Here is a 20012-nt window from a genome sequence, read left to right on the forward strand (position 1 = left end):
CCAGTTCAGTTGATCACTCTGTCCTGCTTGACTCCCTTTATGCTTCAACATAGCCAGTTTCAACATAGGCTTTACCAGCTTTGTCCTCATGTAAAGTAGCAATATGAGTAGAGTGTGACATCACCACTTTCTACATGTACTTTGTTAGAGCTCCTTATTAAGTGATTGTATTGATACCTCCCACTTCTGTTACTTCACAGCTAAAAGCAGCATCTGCTGGTGGATTGCATTGGAACTTTGAGTTCCAAATGTCTTAAATTACAGGGTTCCAGTCAAATCAATCTTGCAGTATTGTGAGTTCCAAAGTCCTCATTTCAGCTCATTAGATGGCCTGACGCAAGCCACTGTTCTCACGGCCTGAACTTCCAGCCTTCAATGTGAAGATGATAATGCTGGCCTATTTTGTAGGCTTCTTGGGAGTATTACCGAGATAATCACCTGGTTTGCACAATCGAACAACCCATGGCATATTTGTGACTGACTGGGTGGATTTGCACGATCACGGAGAACAAGCCATGGGTTTCGGGATGGCTTGGAAACCATCCCCGCCACCCACCCTTGCCAGGTTTGGACATCATGACAACCTGAGCCCAGCAACGGAAATTATGCTAATTAGGCCGTTCTCAACCAGAATGAATGGGGAAGGAAAATAATTCACTGTGGCTTATTTTCCCTCCGTGATCCTGCGAACCTGGTCAGTGGGTCTGCTGGCTCACGCCCACTTCTGCCTTTCTAATCAACTCAGGAAAGCACATTCCTGGGTAGTTGTCATGATGTCCAAACCTAGCACTTGTTGAAGGTTAAAACAACCCAGAGTTTTAACACATGATTTGTTGTTGGTTAAAACTCTGGGTTGTTTAACCCTAAACAACCCAGGGTGCGGTGTTCAGATGTCACGACAGCAACTCAGGAACGGGTTGTTCCTGGGTGGTTTCAGAAAGCAGTAGCTGCTGTATGGTGAGCATGGGTGAAACAACCCTTAGCTGTTACATGCAAACAGAGTCAAGGCGTGCAAAGTGCCTTAGAGTGCAATTCTAATACCCTGATATTGCCTGGTGAAGGGGGTTAGGATATGGCAGAAGTGCCCCTCCATCAGTGTGTTGTTTTTTTCTGGCCCACTTCAGAAGCCCTCATTCCATCCACCAAAAGTTCGTTGAGCAGAAAGCTACTTTCTGCAGTGCTCTCACCAACATAAGGGCCCCAAACATGACATTCTGGGGGCAAGGATGGGGAGGAGCTAGCTCCATTATCCCAAGCTGGGCCTAATTTGGGCCCATCAACCATTATTTATTTATTTATCTCATTTCTATACCGCCCAATAGCTGAAGCTGTCTGGGCGGTTCACAAAAATTTAACTACACCAGACTGGACTGCCATAACTAATTCCGCTCCCCATTGCTTTGAGGGAGGGACATTTAAAATATAATGATAATACACACACACACACACACACACACACACACACACAGATCTTCCACCCAGGTGAGCCAGCACGGTTTGGGATGCAGTGGGAGATCCTGTGCTGTGCTGTCTGGCCCATTCAGGATTGCTGTGCAGTCCTAGGAGTATCATTGAGCTCCATATGTGTTATTTCATTATTAGTAGTATTAGTATTATTACTATTATGAATAATTATTAGTTTTGCCACCACCATGTTGGAAGCATAACATCAGTTATGACCTATCCATGCAAAAGTATCATATCAATGCACTCCATGTTTTACAGGTACACATTTATATTTAAGAATTATCATGAGTGTTTTGTACAAGGAAGGAAATAATTTATACTACCGTCATTTAGAACTGGCCTCAAACTAGGCTCAAGATACGATGTGGCTTTAACAGTTTTTACAGGTGGTTTTGCATTTCCTGCATCTATCACCAGGGCCAGCCCAGGCCATTTGCCACCTGAGGCAACGTCAGGGCCCGCTACTGCCCCCCCCCCATCCTCACCAGCAGTCACTACTCACCACAGACAGTTTGCCAATCCTCTAGCAAAATATTGCAAAACTTGGCTGGGTGAGTCTTGGGGGAGGGCTACATAAAGCCTTTCCCCGTGTAGACCAGCCTCTGTGGCTGTGTGGTCTGGTGCTCCAGCTCCAAGCCAGCTTCGCCAGGTGCCAGTGGCCATAGAGTACCTGGCTGGGCTGCAGGCTCCACTTACTTTCTCAGCTGTTTGAACCATGGCACCTGCTGGAATTCAGTCAGAAAGGACAGTGATCCACCAGAGGCACTCCACAGCCTGGCTGACAGTCAGACCATGGTGGGGGCTCCAGCAGCACAGTAGTGCTGTTCTGGCCATAGAACACCCAGTCACACAGCTGCCATTGGAGGGAGTTCAAGTGGTGCAGTAGCAACTGGCAGGGGACGCATGCTCGTTCTGGTAGGGGGGACTTGTTTATTGGTGCTTTTAATAGACTATTGGTACTCTGTGTTTGTAAGATCACAGTGGTGGTAGTAGAGATGTTCAGTGTTTTCAGTTGATTTAGCACCTTGCCTTTTTTCTTTTGCTCTAATTATGTAATTCCTGAGTAATGCCAGTAGATATCAGTGACATTGTTCTAAGCATTGTGGATTGCACCCAGGGTTTGTAGTCATAGACAGAGTGAGACAGCTGACCTAGTTCATGCATTGGCCTGATTTTGGGGTTAGATGGTAAACTATTATTGCCAGGCCTATCCTGCAGATTTTATTAATATGCTGGTTGTGTTGGAATTTGCACTTGAGTGCAGGATTTTTCTTTCACAAATAGCTGCCGTGGGAGGCCCTATCTGGATTGAGACCTTGGTGTGGGGAGGAGGGGGGATTTAACACTTTTCCAGTAGAGCAGCTTCCCCACCACCATTCAAATAGCAAACAAGTGATCCAGATTGGGACTGCAGTGGGGGGTGGGTGCAGATTGGCCCTGAGATACTATATCTGGGACATTACATTTTCAATATCTGGCCGTAAGCATGGATCAGGTAGATATTTTATTGTGAACCAGCATGAGTGTCTTGTTGGATGAAAAGGCAGTATATAAATCTAAACAGCAAAAAGGGAGAAGGAAAAATGCTGGTCACATGTATTTTTGGACTGTCTATATGAGTACTAACTTAGGGTTTGCCTATCAGACTAGTATCTGACTACTTTGACAAGCGACTTTGGCAGTTTCTTTCTGGCATCCCAATTTTGAAAACAGTGGACCAGAATCCAAAAGGACCAGCCATGCACATGGGAGAGTTGCCAGCTTTCCCCTCCGGCAGTAGCCCCTTGTACTCCAGACAGTCCCTTGAACATAAAGGGCATTTTTTAAAGGCTTGTGGAGTGTTGCTATGGGGAGGAAGCTGAAAAGTCCTGGTGTACGAATGGCACATTGTTCTTAAGATCCTGAACATGATATTTAAACATCAGGTCCTTAAGATCCTGAACATGATATTTAAATAATTATGGCTTAAATCTAGAACTATATATTCATATTTTATGGTGTTCTTACCTAGGACACCTATGACAGAGGGAGTTGATACTGATTGGGTTACACTGTCTTGTCCAAGTACGTATACATAATGTGTCCAATTTTTTAATAGGAAGAAACACTGAAGAAGAAGAAGCTATGATGCAAGAATGGTTCATGCTGGTCAACAAGAAAAATGCCTTAATAAGAAGAATGAATCAACTTTCCCTGTTGTAAGTATATATACTGATTTGCCAATTACGTTGCAGAATTTGTTATCCTCTTCTTCTTCCTTTCTGTAGGCCTTTAAATATTTCCTCCAGAAAGCCAAGTATTGTGGATTTCTTGAGCATATCAGTAACTCAGTTTTCCAGATTCACAGATCCTTTGCATGTGAGGAGTTATACCTGACACACACACACACACACACACACACTCATTTGTGCATATTAATCAGACATGCTTAAGTATGCCTGAAGAATTTGTTCTTGCAGATTCTGATACAAACTGACTTGGATCCACATTTCCTAGATTAATATGTAGATAAGAACACAGTTATCCTTTAGATATTGCACTTTTCCAAATTTGGTGGTGGTCTTCTCAGCTTTAAGAACGTACAAAATGTATACAAAATGCATATTTTTGAATAAAATACGTTTAGAAATGCATACTTTTAGAAATCCAAATTTTCATGTGGATTTTTAAAAAATTCAGATTAATGCAGAAACAGGACAGAACAGACTTATGAATGAATACATGTGAAACTAACACTGATTCATCAATTCCTAGTCACTCCATTGAATTGAATGGGCAAATTACTTGCAAGCAGGAGAACTCTGTGCATCTCACTTGTGCAGCACCACCTAGGAGCTGAATAAAGACAAATGTATTTAGGATTGTGGAAAAGTGGGAAAACCTAGGGAAGGAAGGAAAGTAAATTTTATGTTTTTATATTATGAGTAAATTAATACATTGCATTAGGGAAATATGCAAATACATTTAAGTTTAATGACATGCTAGAAATATGACCATCAGGGAACGTGTGCTATTTAGAAGTGGTTTCAGATGTTAGGTAATGCAAGAAAGAAGCAAGCAGGTAATGTGAGTGCCTTGCATTTTCTGCGCTACTGTGTAATGCCCATTTTATCTAAACTTTGACAGATGCAGAAGCTGCCATGGCAGGATAACACAGGGAATCTGGCTGAGAGATAGATAAAACATTTCTTTGGACATTGCAAACAACATAAAAAGCTGCCTTATACCAGGTCTGACTATTTGTCCATCTACCCCAGTATTGTTTACAGTGGCTAGCAGTGGCTTCTCAGGATCTCAGGGTTCACCTGGCTTATTATCCTGGCTTGTTAACTGTCATAAAGCCATAGTTCACTGGTTCAGAACATAACAGGAAACACTGGCTTATTTAAGCCAGAAACCAAGGTCTGAAGTGATGCATGAGGGAAGGGTTTAGAGAAGAGCACTTGGCCCCAGGGCTTGTTCTCAGCTCCATAAACAATAGTTTATGAAACCTTGAACGATCATCCAAACTGGCCCACTGTCTCGCATATGGACCACTGTCAGTTGGTGGTTGTTAAACAGAAGCATTGTGTCAATAGGTGAGCAGTGACAGAGTGAAAAAGCATTCCTCTGAACTTCAGGTGAAGCTAAGTTACCATAGGGAATAGAAAGCAGTGCTAGTTTGAAGATTCATAAGATGCTTTCAAAAATAACATGGCTCTTGCAGAAAGTAAGTGCCTGTCATTTTAGGGTACACATTTTGCCAAGCACTTAACATATGATGTATAGGAATGGAACAGTGTTCTGTGGATACTTGTCCTTTGGATGCTTGTCTTTAGTGTGGCTTGGGCCATTATAGCACTTCCTCCGGTTCTTCTCTATTTATTAGATGTTGACCTTCAAGAAAGATTTAATTTCTTAAAAGAGGTGCTGAGGCAGAATCCCTCCCCTTATGCCAGATATATGGAGGCTGACTATGGCCAGAGTGCTGTACTCTGGCTAAATGCATTCTATAACAGACACCTGGCACCAAAAATAGGTGGCATACCCACGTCCTGATGATCCCAATTTCAAATTTAAGCCCTGAATATTTACCGTACCTATGAATGTACACATGGTCCCTAATAATATTAGTTGCATTCATTTCTAACCTGCTCCAGTTGTGTCCATAAACTCTGAAAGAATGTGGGGCAGCACTGCAGATACTACCAGGCAGTGGAGGCTGGTGACTCCAGTTTTGGAGGGGTATTGATTCCATTCTGGGTTTTAGTTAGAATCAGCCAGGACTCTAAAGGTGCTGTGCAAGGCACTGAACCCATTCTGGGGATGAGGTTCAGCACCTTGGATAGCACATTTAAAGTCCTGGCTGGTCCTAACTAAAAACTAGAATGGAATTGTTGCCTCTCCGAAACTGGAGCCACCAGCTTCCACTGCTACCAGGGTAAATTCTGGGGTAATTAGGACTTTTTGGCGTGTGTTTTTATGAGTAAACATAACATATATATAGGTACTCAAGTGTACTACAGTAGCATGAAATATTCCCTATTACCTGTAGCAGTGCAAGGAAATTAACCATAGGGGAATTAAACATTACTGAATAGTCTTACCTACCTTAAAATCTGGTTTTCTGGAGTTTTGCTGGCTCTGTGATGTGTAAAAGGGACCTGTGGTTTTTATTATTCTTGTTTTATAATGGAAAACTGATATGTCTTACGAATTATGATATGCTATGACAGGGGTCCCCAACCTTTTGGGACCTATAGGCACATTTTGAAATTTGAGAAACTCTTGTGGGCTCCTCAAAATGTCTGCAATGAGGGCCAGTCACAAAAAACAAGAAACTTGTTCAAGAAACTGAGTACAAGGCAGTGGTTGGATCTGAGCCCCAAATGCCAAACCACATATTTGACCCCACACAAGACCCATTTCCAAGAAGGAAAGCTACAACAAAAACTGAAGAGGCCAAGATAAGTAACTTGGCCAAGTGAATGAGTGCAAGGCAGAGATTGTAGATGATCCCCAAATACAAAAAAACATTTTTGACACTATCAAAATACTCATTTCCCAGTAGGAAAACTGGTTATACTCAGAGAAACACCACCTCAAAAAACAAAGTTAGGTGGCAGCCATTCCCACCAAAAAAAACAACACACGCACACAAACACCCAGGCAGAAACCCCACTCTCACAAAAAAAAACCCATACAGAAACACATGAAGGCAGACTGTCCCCCGCCCAACACCCCCAAGATACATACACATCTGCCCCCTCACCCCCCAAAAAACAAAAAGAAAACGCACATACCCAAAATTCAACACACTACATACACATACAAACTTCTCCCTGCCAGTCTCTAAGCCACTATAGGACACTCCCCACCGCTCTCCCCAGCCCACCCAAGCCTACCATTGTCGGAGTACTAAGATCATTGCCGAAGGCCCTACTCGCTGGCTCACCATTAAGATCTGTAAGGTTGGTGGGCACTAAAGATAGGGCCTTCTCAGTGGTGGCCCCTGCTCTATAGAGCTCCCTTTCAAGAGGTATATGGCAGGTTGCTGTTGCTGCTTGTTAAATAGATATAGAATTGTATGTTTTATATCAGGAACCAATTTCAGGGCAACTCTGGGCAGTACAGGGACCAATTTCTCCCCTACCATGGGCTGCACTCCTGCCACCCCAGCAAAAAAAGGGGGGGCGGGGAGCCAGTCTAACGTTCTGTAGGAAAAACAGATAAATTTTGCTTGTTTTCTATTTGCCAAGTTTCAGTGGCAAACTGCAACATACCTCCTTTTTTCTCCTGAAAAAATCAAAATAAATAGGGGCAACGGCGGGGGGGGGGGGGAGGTGGCAGGGGCCACATGTTGCTCACCTCTCTTTTATATTGTAAGCCACCTTGGGAAGGCTGCAGTCTTGAAAGGCAGCCAAGAACTGTATTAAATAATAATAGTGCCAAACAGTGTTAAGTCCCTTTTTCATTCTTTTCCTTAAAAAAAAAAAAAAGGCAGTTGTGCTGGGTCTGCTGGAAATCAAAGCACTGGCTCCAGCTGCCCCATCCGCTTTCTTTCCTTTTCTACATCATGGGGCCCAGAAACATTCTGGGCAAAAGCAAGAAATGTGGCTGTTTGGGTGGAAGCTGGAGCTTGCCTCCCAAAGGTAAAATCATCCTCATCTTAATTTTAAAGATCAGGAGAAGCAGGGGGCCTTGGGAGGTGTCTGGAGGCACCAGAGTGCCCACGGGTGCCATAGTGGGGACCCCAGTGCTTGAATAAGGGACAATAAGGAGTGCCTCTTAAAATAAGGGGCATCTGGCAACACTAGTTCTGTCTAAAGAAGGCTTTGTTCTTGTGTATCGTTTGTTTAGAGTAGCTTAAACCTAAAGAGAAAAGTAAGTTATGAGTGTTAAAAATCAATGTAAATTAAAGGTTCTTTTAAGTGTTTAATGATTTAGTAATTAACATATTGATGAACTTTTGCATCTTGCCTAGGGAAAAAGAACATGACCTAGAAAGGCGGTATGAACTGCTGAACAGGGAACTAAGAGCAATGCTTGCCATTGAAGGTAAGGATTTTTAAAATTAGATTAGTAACTGGAAGAATTACGGCTTTAGATATAACTGAAAAATAGAGTGTGGCCATTTCTAGACCAAATATGAACTTGTAAAAATATAGACATGTGTAAACAAAACTGCATAGTCCCTCTTAAAATTAACTTGAAATAGGAATGGGAAAGCACAGATAGCTTTGTTTCCACACAGTTGTTGTTATTTAAGGTGAAGCGTCATTACTTTTGACACAACAACACTAGTTTTGCCTCAGTACAAAATGGAAGAAATGACAGAACAGCTACATTATTTTTAAACATTTGTTAGATGGACCTCATCCATCTTCATGATAAAATATCATGCATATGTCAAGTAAATATTTCATCAGACAAAATGACAGGATTAGTGCAATCCTTTGGACATATTTTCTTCAATCTTTGCAGCTTTCTAAGAGGCTAGTCACCTCACCTAAATGAAAACACTGAACAAATTGACATAGGGGATACATTAAACAATTGCCTCCTCTTCAAAATGCCTTTAAATAACTGTACAGTAATCCGAAGGATGTTTTATAATAACAGTGAACATCCAGATAGGTTAAACTACTGCTTTACCTTATTTTGTTATTTAAATATGCTATGTTTTTTTATAAAGCTGTCTTACTTATACCTTTTAGCCACAAATTCTGTCTTTACATTTCAGAGATGTTTGCTTAAAAGTTAATCCTCTGGGCTCTGTAAAATGGACCTTTTGTCTAATCAATGCAAATTGATTTTGCTATTCTGTATTGATCTCTTAACCCTTTGACTGTCCATGGTAATTTCTTTCTTCACCTGATAAGGTACCTGATCCAAAATAAATCAATTCTAATTAGTTTAGAGACATCACTAAAAGCATGAGTTTGGGAGGAAAAGGCATGAGGTGTCAGGTAGCTTTCTAATCCACCTCTTTGTAGTTTCTTGACAAAATTCAAGAACTATAGGAATCCTGAATAAAATCTAAACCCAAAACATGTCCATTGCTTTCTAAAGATGGATTTGACAGCTACAGTCATAAAATGTTCAAAACAAAATAAAGCTTTGGGCCCTGGCATCTAGAAAGTGTCCTTTTGGAGACCTCTTTGTCTTAAGACATGGGGGAGGCTTTAAGCACACTTGTGAAGTTAACACTGAGTTATTTTTTAAAGGGTATAAAGCCTATGTAGGAATAATAAGGAAGGCCACAAAACAGAAAAATATATGGGGGGGGGGTGTTAACATCTGTATTGCAGTCATGATTATAGCAATCAGTAACAATAATATCAGCCCCACGCTTTTGGGAAACTTTAAAAGTTGATAGTTATGTTGATCATGCCGTAACATTTGCACATTATTCAGGGTGGTAGCCAATTAATCTCTCCTACTGATATAATTGTTTCTATCAAAACAGGGAGGGGGTGATTCCTTTGCCCCCTTCTTTTCCTCAACATCTGCTCCAGAGTGGATTTGGGTTGTATGGAACCTGGAGCTGCAGAGGGAGGAGAAGAAAGGAAAATCCCATTGCACAAGCAAAGATGAACTCACATGACATTGGATTTCAAATTATTTCACTCCCCTTCTACCACCAAGATTCACTTAGGTTATTCTTTATTACATTTTGTCTGTTTTAACATATTAACACAGCCCAGCAGTTCTGAACATATTCATTCAGTTGTCCATCTGCAACATATATGTGAAGCATAACATTGTGCCAACACAATGTTATGCTTCACGACATTCTGCTGGTAGACCTGTTGTTGTTCCTCACCCTAAACTGAGCCAAATCTTAGAACTTGCTCAAATCATAATTCACTGTACCTCTCATTCAGCACTGCAACACACAGTGCTGTAACACAGTGGGAATACAGGAGGTAGGGAAGGGTTTATTTATATATCATGTGGCTTTATGGAATTTTCATCCCATGATTTGAATATCTATGGAAACGTCATGTAGAGTCTTAGGTAATCTTGCTTATAGGAACTGCAGGTCTAAATCAGATGTGTATCCAAATGCAGATGCTGTCCATTTGTTTTCAGTGGGAAGGCATGTTTCCATTCTTAAACTCTCATCTAGCATGTGCGAGAATTTGCCATCTGGCAAACACTTAGGAGGAGACCAAATTATTAATGAAACTCAGAAAATACAAACATTTCTGTTCACAATCTTACTTGCAGTGTTCATGCAAATGCTGTGTTCCTTTTAATATATTATTTAGGATTCATTGGAAATATTAGCAACAAAAAGACAAATGGAAAAACCTGTTTTGTACAATTCTACTTTTTGGGAAAAGAATAAAAAGTTACATTACATGAATGAAAAGGGTAGGATCTCAGAAAGCATCTAGGTGATTGTTAATATTTCATGTGCATGAAGGAGGTTCACAACTCTTGTAGAACCAAGTTGTCTCATGTAAACACAGTGTAACCATACAGCAGGCACCAGCAGAGTATTGAGGATCTTTGGACTCTGGTTACCTTCTTGCACGCGTTGTCTTTCTTGTTCAGAGGTAATGCCTCCTTAGAAAAGATAAAGTTCATGTTTTCACACCTTAGGAGGTGGTGTGTATTTGTTTTTCTGCCCAAGAAATGGATCTGCTTTAGAATTTTGTACATCTTGATTTATTCTTGGCTTCAAGTTTGAAGTGGGTGCTCTTCTTAAAAGGATTTATGCAAAGGTTCACTATTTTTGTAGTTATGGTTTATATGATAAGCTTTCTATATTTAAAATCAATATGTAATCCTGTGGAGGAGCTTATCCCCTAAAACCCCATTTGTAAATCTATTTTAGCTTTGTTACACAGAGCTTCCACAGTATTCCATAGATTGATTAGGTTCAGCAGTAGAATCCTATCAAATGGCCTCCTCTGATGATGATGCAAACTCTTTCAGGATTGCTAGTTGACTGGAACTAGAGATAAGGCTTTGACTGCAATCCCCCAATGTGCTCTTTACAAAACTAGCGTTAATTTTCATCTAAAGTGCAAGGTTTATTTTACAGTGACAAGACTGAAGGGATTTTTTTTAAACTACAGAACTTTGGCCATTTTCATTACTAGAATATTTATCTATTTTCTTTTTCAAAAGTCATTGTCTCTTTAAAAACATGTAATTAATTTTAAAAATGAACCCCTGCATAGTTTATTATTTAAGTTTTTATTCTAAATTTATTTTTAAAACTCTATACTTCATTGAAAAGTGGGCATTACCCATGACTGCACAAGCAATACTTCTAATACGTTCCACGAGCAGAAGTCTCCCTTTGCATCCTCTTCCCTGCAGCCCCCTGCATGCTCCTCAAATTGCTCCAGGGGGTCCCTCACCCCTCCGGAGCAGTTTGGGGGGGAATGCAGGGGCAGGGGGAATTCAGTCCACAATTAAAAGCACACCGATGGATACAATACAATATTTTTTCAATGGATAATATCCACTCAGACACTAGATCTAATGTTAATTACATTGCACAAGCACAAGGGACCTCTAGTGCAATACCAATAGTGTTAGCTAGTGCAATGGGTTTCTCTGGGAATCCCGTTGCACCAGCTAAAGCTATGGCATTCCATTAGAGGTCCCTTGTGCTAGTACAATAGACTTTATCGTAGCGCTAGTCTCTGATTGGATACTGCACAATATATTTTCTTTCGCTCACCACATAAGGATGTCAGTGTATCAGGAAGAGTAGTAACACTAGCTCGGATCCAAAGAGCTACTTAGATTCATACAAGCAGCTTAGGCAAACCTGTACCCACTTACTTGGGAGTAAGCCTAATTGAATTCTGTCAGACTTACATCTGATTGTACTGAGTGTAGGATCGTACTGTTAATCACAGTGGAAACTTTGACTTCTTATTTTTATGGAACAACAGACATCTGTGATGTATCACTACCCTCACTTTCAAAACCTTTGTAGCATGGGAGGAGGCAGGGCTACTGCTTGAACTTAAACAAGTTGAAAGCCTACTTGGACACACACAACTAGTTCCATGGTTGTTTGAATCTTGGCTAGTAATGACAATTCTGTTTGCTATAGTAAGGTGGCATAGCAAATGAATTTCTTTTATTTCTAAACTTCAGAAACACATCATATGAACACCCCAAGTGTAAGTGAGTTCAGCTGAAATCATCAGACCTATTTCAACATAAATGCATTTACACCGGCAGTGTGAGCAAGGAATATTGATAGTGTGATTTTAAGCAGATTGCTTTAAAATGTTCCATTTAAGTCAATGAGACTTTTATCCTTCTTGCAACCTTCTTTATCTTGGAATGTTGGGTATTATAGGAAATATGATCAGCAGAATTACTGCCAGTGTTATTCACAAATTAAGCCAGAATAAGAAATTCTGCATTTGCGGGCCATACGTGTTTCTACTTTTGCTACATTACGTAGCCCTGATCACTATACTTACCAGCATTTTGTCCAAAGCAATTCTTCACCCAAATTAAATGTTAGGCTGTTATCAGCTGAAATTGCAAGCTTATGTTTTCAGTTAGCAAGAAACAGGTAGTTATATAAGTACATCTGAAGTACTATATTTAACTTATCATAAGGCGTGAAAATTACAAGAAAATCAGTTTTAGTTATCAACCATTGTAATTTACAAACCTTAATTTTTAATTCGTTAATATGTATATTAACTGTGAAATCACACCAAGTTCAAAGGAGCTTACTCCCATATACACTTACTGAGAGTAAGTCCCATTCAATGTTATGAGAGTTACTTCTGAGTAGACTTATCTAGCAATAGTATCATAGTGATTCTGTGGTCATTTGTCCCTTAAAAGGAGTTTTTGTTTAAAGCAAACTCACTTGGGTTGCAATCCTAAATGTGCTTACATAGATAATTAATCTCACTGAAATCCATGGGATCTATTTCAAATAATAATGTTTGGGACGGTTTGTGATTAATTTCATATTTTTGGACATTGGTTATATTTAAACAAGACATGACAGCTGTTCTGGCTTTGTTTTGCAGCTCTGAATATATGCATTGAAATGTAAGATCTTTACAAATTATGAGTAGCCAAGAACGTTTGGTGTTTTTTTAAATTAAGAGTTTAAATTAAGCTAATGCCTTCCATTCTTTTGGTGTGAACTAATGCTAAATAGTAGGGACATTAATAGTAGTAAAACAAAATGCTAAGAACTTTGTTAGGGTCCATTCTTGTAAGTGCAGTATAAAGGGGTTACCGATATGTTTGCTATTTTCTGCTTCTGTGCGTGAGTGTGTATATTTTCTCTATGTCCCTATTAGCATGCATATACTAACTATGCATATTAGGAAGGCAATTTAAAGAATGGGTTACACATTCCTGGCTTTTTACTGCTGTTCTAACCTTTATTGGATGAGTCTGCATCTAATTTTTAATTTGTAAATACAAGACCGAATTCACTCTAGCACCACTTGCTTTCATAAAGCTTCTGAACAGTTTGCTGCCTTGAATAAATTTTGCTTTGGAGGGGGGTCAGGGGGATTTGAACCAGCACATTCTTGTGTGGTTTGTGAAGATTCACATGGTAACCATTGGTGTGCATTGTTAGGTTTATCTGAATAAGCACCAGCCATGTGAGTTTTAACATGATTGCCCAGGGCAATGGAGAATGAAGAGAGAAATCCAAAAGGGTTGCACTGTCTTTCCTCTGTTTTTTTGGAAAGTAGATAGAGGAGAAGCCACCACATGAGTCAGGAGGTATGGAGTTTTCTTTTAAAGCTGGCGTCCTGTTTCCCTCCTGCTTCTCATTTGTTCTGCTATCTCCCTCATCATCTACTTCTCCTTCTTTTCATTGTTTACCTTCCTAATGAGGGAGGCGGGGCAGAGTGGTGGTTGATTGACAGATACAGTCCCTTTTAGTCTGGCCTGGATAGCAGTTGGTTTGAAGCTTGGAGTGCTCCAATGTTAAATTGCCCTCTTTAATGAAACACCGATACTGTTTGCCTTATAACAAGTGACTGACAATACATCAGTAAAAGGAAATATCTACATAAATATGAGCCTCTTTTCTTCTTTGACACCTTAGAATAAGAAATTAAAGCAAAATCTGAGCAGTGAAAATAATGGGTATAAATTTGTATCCCCCCTCTCACTTTTTCTTTCTTACCTCAATAAACAAATTTGGAATTGTTCCCTGGGTATAGGCCTAAGATTCAACTATTACACAAGCTACCCAACAGTCTGCACTACTATGGAGGAAGCTGTGTAACATTGACTAGCAGATGTATTTTTACCTCAAAGAAAAATGCTAATTATCTGATACCCACTTTTAAAGTTATTCTGAAGCATCTGGTGCCCAGTGTGAGACATTTCCAACTGCTAAGATATAGCAAGCAAAAAATTAGCAAAGAATAGGCTATTTTGAGGGGAGAGGGAGGTTACAGTGAGATTAAGAAAAGGGTTTTTTGTACTTTGGCCATTTTTTGTCTGTAATTTTTTCTATTTCAGAAACAAAATCCCATCCCCAACGCACACTGTAAGGGGTTGCCTAGACAATCTAAAATAAGAAATGGGTACATAAATGCACACATCATTATGTGTTCCTAATTTCAAAACAGTGTGTTAGAAAATTTATTCCATTCCACACAAGCCTGTGTTTATACAATGTTTTGGAATTGGGTGATTTGTGAATAATACCCCAAAATCTAACTTAGGTATTTTCTTGTCATATCGAAAAGAATAGTATCTGATTTATCAAGCAGCAACCTGAAGAAGTCAAATGAGAGGGTCTTGATGGTTTAAAGTTATACAAATCCATAGGAATGTGAAATAATCCTTCAACCCCTACAAAGGAAGAGGCTCTATTGTGAAGGCCAAAGATCTGACACTGATTTGGTTAGATCATATGCAAGTTAAGCTTTCAAGGCACACAGTTCTGGGTTTCTTTTCTTTTCAGACTGGCAAAAGACCGAAGCCCAGAAGAGGCGAGAGCAGCTTTTGCTGGATGAACTTGTTATTCTTGTTAATAAACGTGATGCACTGGTCAGAGATTTAGATGCCCAAGAAAAACAGTAAGTTTGGTATCTTGGCCAGTACCAATAATGAGTGTGCTTTTCCTGCACTATAGCCTTGTTTCATCTAATACCGTTCAAGAAGGAAAACTTTGAGGGAAGTTCGATAATCCGGTGCTGAAGCAATTAAATTTGTAAAGAGTCCATGCAGTCTTAGGTTCCCGTAATAATTGTCCTACCAATTCTCATCCGTCCAATCAGACGGCATGATTTGGTCCCTTGCTTGGGGGCCTGAATTCCCGAGGGGTGCTGTGCAAAAGCTATCATGTTGAGGTGCGCAGCAGAACTTCATTAGGAAAACTGTTGACAATTGTGTTTGATTTTCTAGGGCTGAAGAAGAAGATGAGCATTTGGAAAGGACTCTTGAGCAAAACAAAGGAAAGATGGCCAAGAAAGAAGAAAAATGTGTTCTTCAGTGACTGGTTTTCATGGGGCAGTATACTTTAAAGCTTAACCCTTCTTACGTTTCGGAAATACTGACATCAAGACCAGAAAAACAAAACCCCAAATAATACATGTAGGAAAACATTAAAACCTTCTATTTGGCTAGACCAGCTTCACCCTGAATTGTTTTCTAATTTCTTGTTCTTTCCATTCAAGCAATATTACTTCAAAACTAGCTTTTCACCAGGATTTAAAATAATTATTTTAAATAAATTTGCACCCAAATGTTGTAAGAACACCAGGGTTGTTTACAAGAGGTTAGTGGGATACCCCTGGCATAATGCTTTTTAGATGAAAGAACTTGCGAATACATTATTTTATGTAATAGCACTACAGACGGAGAGAGAAGGAAAAAAAACATTCTGAATTATTTCATCTAGTCTTGCCATGTGTAAAATTTAATATACTACCTAAAATTTTATAGTTAGATCATACTCAAACCATGTATTACAATGTGCTTCATTTATCAGTGTTTATTTCAGCAGCAGATTTACACTTTTATTGTAAGTATAATTATACAATTTAAGGCTTTCTGATGTATCCAGAAAGTAGTTCTTTTAAACCTATACCTTTGCAAATGCCTTGAGAGCTGAAGAAGTGATTGTAATGATAAGGCTAACTGAAGTGTGATCAGTTTACAAAAACATTCTTCTTTAGAGGCTATCTCATTTTTATTAATTATTTATTTACCTCTTAGTATAGTTTCCTTCTCTTCATCTTGTTGGACCTCTGCGTTCTGGCTCCACAGTGGTGTTAATATTTATTCTGTATCCATCAGGGGTCTGTCTTGCCATTGTTTGCAAAATCCTCTTGCAAGTTCATATATCCTTCTCTATCATACTGCTCATTTTTGTGGAAATGTTTATTTATTGCAATACTGAGTTATATATACATTTTCAATAAAGCTGGATCTTTCTTACCGTAACTGTGCTGGTCTGCTTTTCTTACAAAATCTTTTTTAAAATCTGATATTTCTCAGGGATGCTTTGGTGACAGAAATATAATTCTATACTTATTGTTGTCAAAGACAATGCCTATTTAAAAAAACTAAACAAAAAACCCTAATCCTGCTTTTACACCGTTTGTGTTCACTTTTCTGAGGAATTTTGTGTGAGAAATGTGAACAAACTGGAAGAGGGTTTTTTTTTTTAATGTTTCTTCTTATTTAATGAAGAAATATGCCAATAAGTGTTTTAAATAAATACATAAAAATAATATGTACTGTGTAATGTTTATAAGAGATTTAAGTAGGTTTCATACACAAAGATTTGACATTTCACTGCCGTCAAATAGCTACCACTAATTTGTTGTTAAACAGTTTGTGTAAGTTCCAGTAACTTTTTACTCTAATAATTAATGTAGGATACAATCCTCTTCATGCTAAGTGAGAAATAAATCCCACTGAATTCACTAGAATAAATTTCCTAGAAAATATTGTTAAAATATTACTGTTAATGTGGACAGAGGGTTACCCAAGGAATTGGGTTTATACATCAATAGTATGCATGCATATCAGTGGCATTTTTTTGTAATTCAGCACGATCCTATCCATGTTTACTTAGAACTAAGCCTCACTGAGTACAATAGGGCTTACTCTCATCAGTGAATGTAGGACTGCACCCTAAGAGATTTGTGAAGAATTCCCTTTTTTTTAAGATTACACCTGCAGCCCAGGCTCTGCCGTGTTGGCCAAGTCTTAAGGATACTTTAAAATAAATGACAAGACAAGGCTGTCCATCTGAATCTTAGCTGAATTAGTTAAACAAGAAATAGCATCGACTGTGCTGTGCTTTAAAAATATTTTAAAATAAATAATTGTTGGCTGTGTGAAAAGTTTCTAGCAGAACTGAAGCTGGCCCTTCAGCTCTGGTGCTTGTTCATTCCACGACCCTCCATCAGCCAGCTCGCCCAGGTGATCAAATCGATGCAAAGCGCGTGGAGGGGGGAATGTTGGGGAGGGGGGAAACAGAGACAGAAGGAGCTTCACGGATCCAGCTCGGGGGCTTGTAGTGGGAGGGAAGCTGAACAGAAAGCGGTGCAAGGAGAATCCCTGATACGTTACAAAATCCACATCGTGAATAATCCGGTTAAAATGATAACAAGTGCCAGTGTAAATACGAGGGACCTGCGCCTTGTGCCTTTGGATGTATCCATAATGGGAATCGCTTTCTGAGGGCGTTCATATGCTAAATGAATTAAACCTCTTATCTTCGTCGATTACTGGATGAAATTCGGGCCAGAATCTCTTCCCTCACCCTCCCTCGTTTCTTTTTCTCCTCCCCTTTTCAACTCCCCCCCCCCCGTCAAGTATTTTCCTTGCCACCCTGCAAAGCTGACAAATTCCACCGTCTGCATTTAAAAGCCGCTGTTAATTTGAGGCGAGGAAGAGAGACAGACAAGTGGGAGACCTTTTTGTTCTTTGTTAGAACGCAGGCTAATTCGCTTTGTTGGTTTCCGAGAGTCAGATTAGAATTTATTAATTTGAAGCCAGCAATCTGTTCAGTTTCCAAGCCCGCCCGCCGCCGCCTGTGCCATCCGGAGATCTCAACGCGGCTCGGGTGACACCCCGCCAGAGAGCCCGCCGCGGGCTCGTCACGGCAGCCTTCGGATCTGCCTCGGGAGGGCCACGTAGGAATTTGGACCCCCGCCGCCCGCCTCGCTCTTGGGAAAGGGCTGCTGAGCTCTTGCCTGGGCGGGCTTCCCAGGGGAAGCTCGTCTCTCCCAGCCGCAGCTCCGGGATCTCCTGGGCGCATTCGCTTCACCCCCGGATTTCTATGCAGGCATCTCGGATGGATGGATTTCCACGGCTGCCTTGCGGAGGAAGGGGGCGGCGGTGGAAGGGGGGCCACGCTCCAGAGCGGAAGGGGCCCGGCGGAGAGTGCTGGGCGGGCCGGCGGGGAAGGGGACGCAAACACCGGGAGGGGCCCGGTCCAAGCCTGCGCGCTCCGAGGCGCCGCTGGGCATGGTGGAAGTGGCCGGGGCCTGCTCGCGGGGAGGGCTTTCTCCCCGCCCCGCGGACTGAAACCCCCCTCCCCCGGGAAACAGCGAGGGCGGCGGGAAACAGAGCGGGGGGCGCTCGGCTGACCCTCTTCGCTGTGCACGTGGGGCGTTTCCACACGCTAACAGTTGGTCGACGTTCGAGATGAAATGGGAGGGGAGGGGAGGGGAGGGGAGGGGAGGGGAGGGGAGGGGGAGGGGGGACGATGAAAGGCGCGCGCGCGCGCGCGCACACGCACGCGCGCACCCCCCGCACTCGTCAGCGCAAAACCAGACCTCTGGATTAAACGCCCTGAACTTAAACGCCCTTTGCGAAAGCAGGGCCGAGAGAGTTAAGCGGAACTGTACTTTCAGGTAACTTTAACACCTCGCTGGAAGCCCTGGAGCCGGGCAAATTCACAGGCCTGCTGTCCAAGCACAGGCTCTTATGATCTGAGAACATCTGGTGATGCAGGGGAAATGAGTCCGAAACCCACATTCTCCAGTTTAACTCGATAGGCTGTCTATCTGGCCATTGGATCCGGAGAGAGACGGAGAGGCGTTTTGCGCATTCCTTCCTCGTAGAGTGGGCTTGAAAGATCTCCAACATTAGTAGCCCATACTAGACGGGGAAGTATCGAACGCACCCTTCTCCAGAGAGTTTGCCCTAAACGAAGGATTATCGTCCCCTTAACCAAACAAAAAAAAAAAAGATCGAGAGAATCCTTCGCTTGGAATGAAATCGTTGGTGGGGGCTGCATTAGGTGTTTCCTCCGAGCAAAACAGCCCCTCTCCCGGAGTGATGTTTCTCTTAGGCGCGTCTCAAAACAAAACAAAACCAAGTGAGGTAAACGAACCGCACTTTGGAAGTATCCGGAGTGTGGGCAAATCTGTGAGCGAAGGAAACTCCGGTTGATGTCTCTACTGGGAAGGGGGCGAGAGAGAGACCTCGTTCATCCCCTTTCCCGTCGCTTGGGGCCAGAGACATTTTCCCCCTTTTCTCCAAAATGCGCGGTCACTCTCACGCACACTCACACTCTACCTCACACGCCATTTCTTCCTTCCACCAGCGCCCTCCGTAAGCAGCCCCCACAACTGCCTCCCAGGAAGGGTTGCGGCAGAAGACGAAGTCCCGCTCCTTACCTTACCTGCGCCTGCCCAAGTTAGTCCCACCTGAATGGGAGCCATTGCGCAAGGCCCGCTGGTTCCAAAAGGCGGCGAGGGCAGAGCCGTGGAGTGTACGGCGAAGTCCTTTCCGACCGGGCGTCTTGAGAAGGGGAACGCAGCCCTTTTAGGCCGAGCTCCTGGACACCCCCAGCCTGCCCTCAGAGGCCTCCTCGGCTTCCTCCCGGTCTGCCCCTCATTGACTCCCTCACCGCCTCGGTGTCTGTGGAAGGGAGACCCAAATCATCAGCGGTTTCCACTCGCAGACCAAACTTTTCTGTGTCTGAGTCTCTCGCTCCTCTCTGTGTCTCTCTTGCTCGTGCCCCCTTTCCTGCCCTTAATCCATGGGCTTTATGGGCTGAGCATTAAGGAAATTCGTCTGCAATTTGGGATTAGACAAATGCTCTTATTACAGGGGGAGGA

General features: G+C 41.7%; 1 protein-coding gene across 9 annotated transcripts in view; it reads left to right on the forward strand.

The window, feature by feature from the left end:
- EHBP1 (EH domain binding protein 1) overlaps positions 1 to 16372 on the forward strand; it is a 367326-nt gene extending 350954 nt beyond the window's left edge. For all 9 annotated transcript variants that reach the window (XM_084823020.1, XM_084823077.1, XM_084823002.1 and 6 more), the window contains 4 exons: positions 3566 to 3665; positions 7931 to 8004; positions 14891 to 15005; positions 15334 to 16372. In XM_084823020.1, coding sequence (XP_084679146.1) covers positions 3566 to 3665; positions 7931 to 8004; positions 14891 to 15005; positions 15334 to 15424 — 380 coding nt within the window. In that variant the 3' untranslated portion in view covers positions 15425 to 16372. The remainder of the gene's footprint in view (positions 1 to 3565; positions 3666 to 7930; positions 8005 to 14890; positions 15006 to 15333) is intronic.
- Positions 16373 to 20012: the final 3640 nt, after the last annotated feature.

Source organism: Heloderma suspectum, chromosome 1, assembly GCF_057233095.1.
Source record: "Heloderma suspectum isolate Gila_16-S chromosome 1, 16-S_ref, whole genome shotgun sequence".
Classification (NCBI taxonomy): Eukaryota; Metazoa; Chordata; class Lepidosauria; order Squamata; family Helodermatidae; genus Heloderma; species Heloderma suspectum.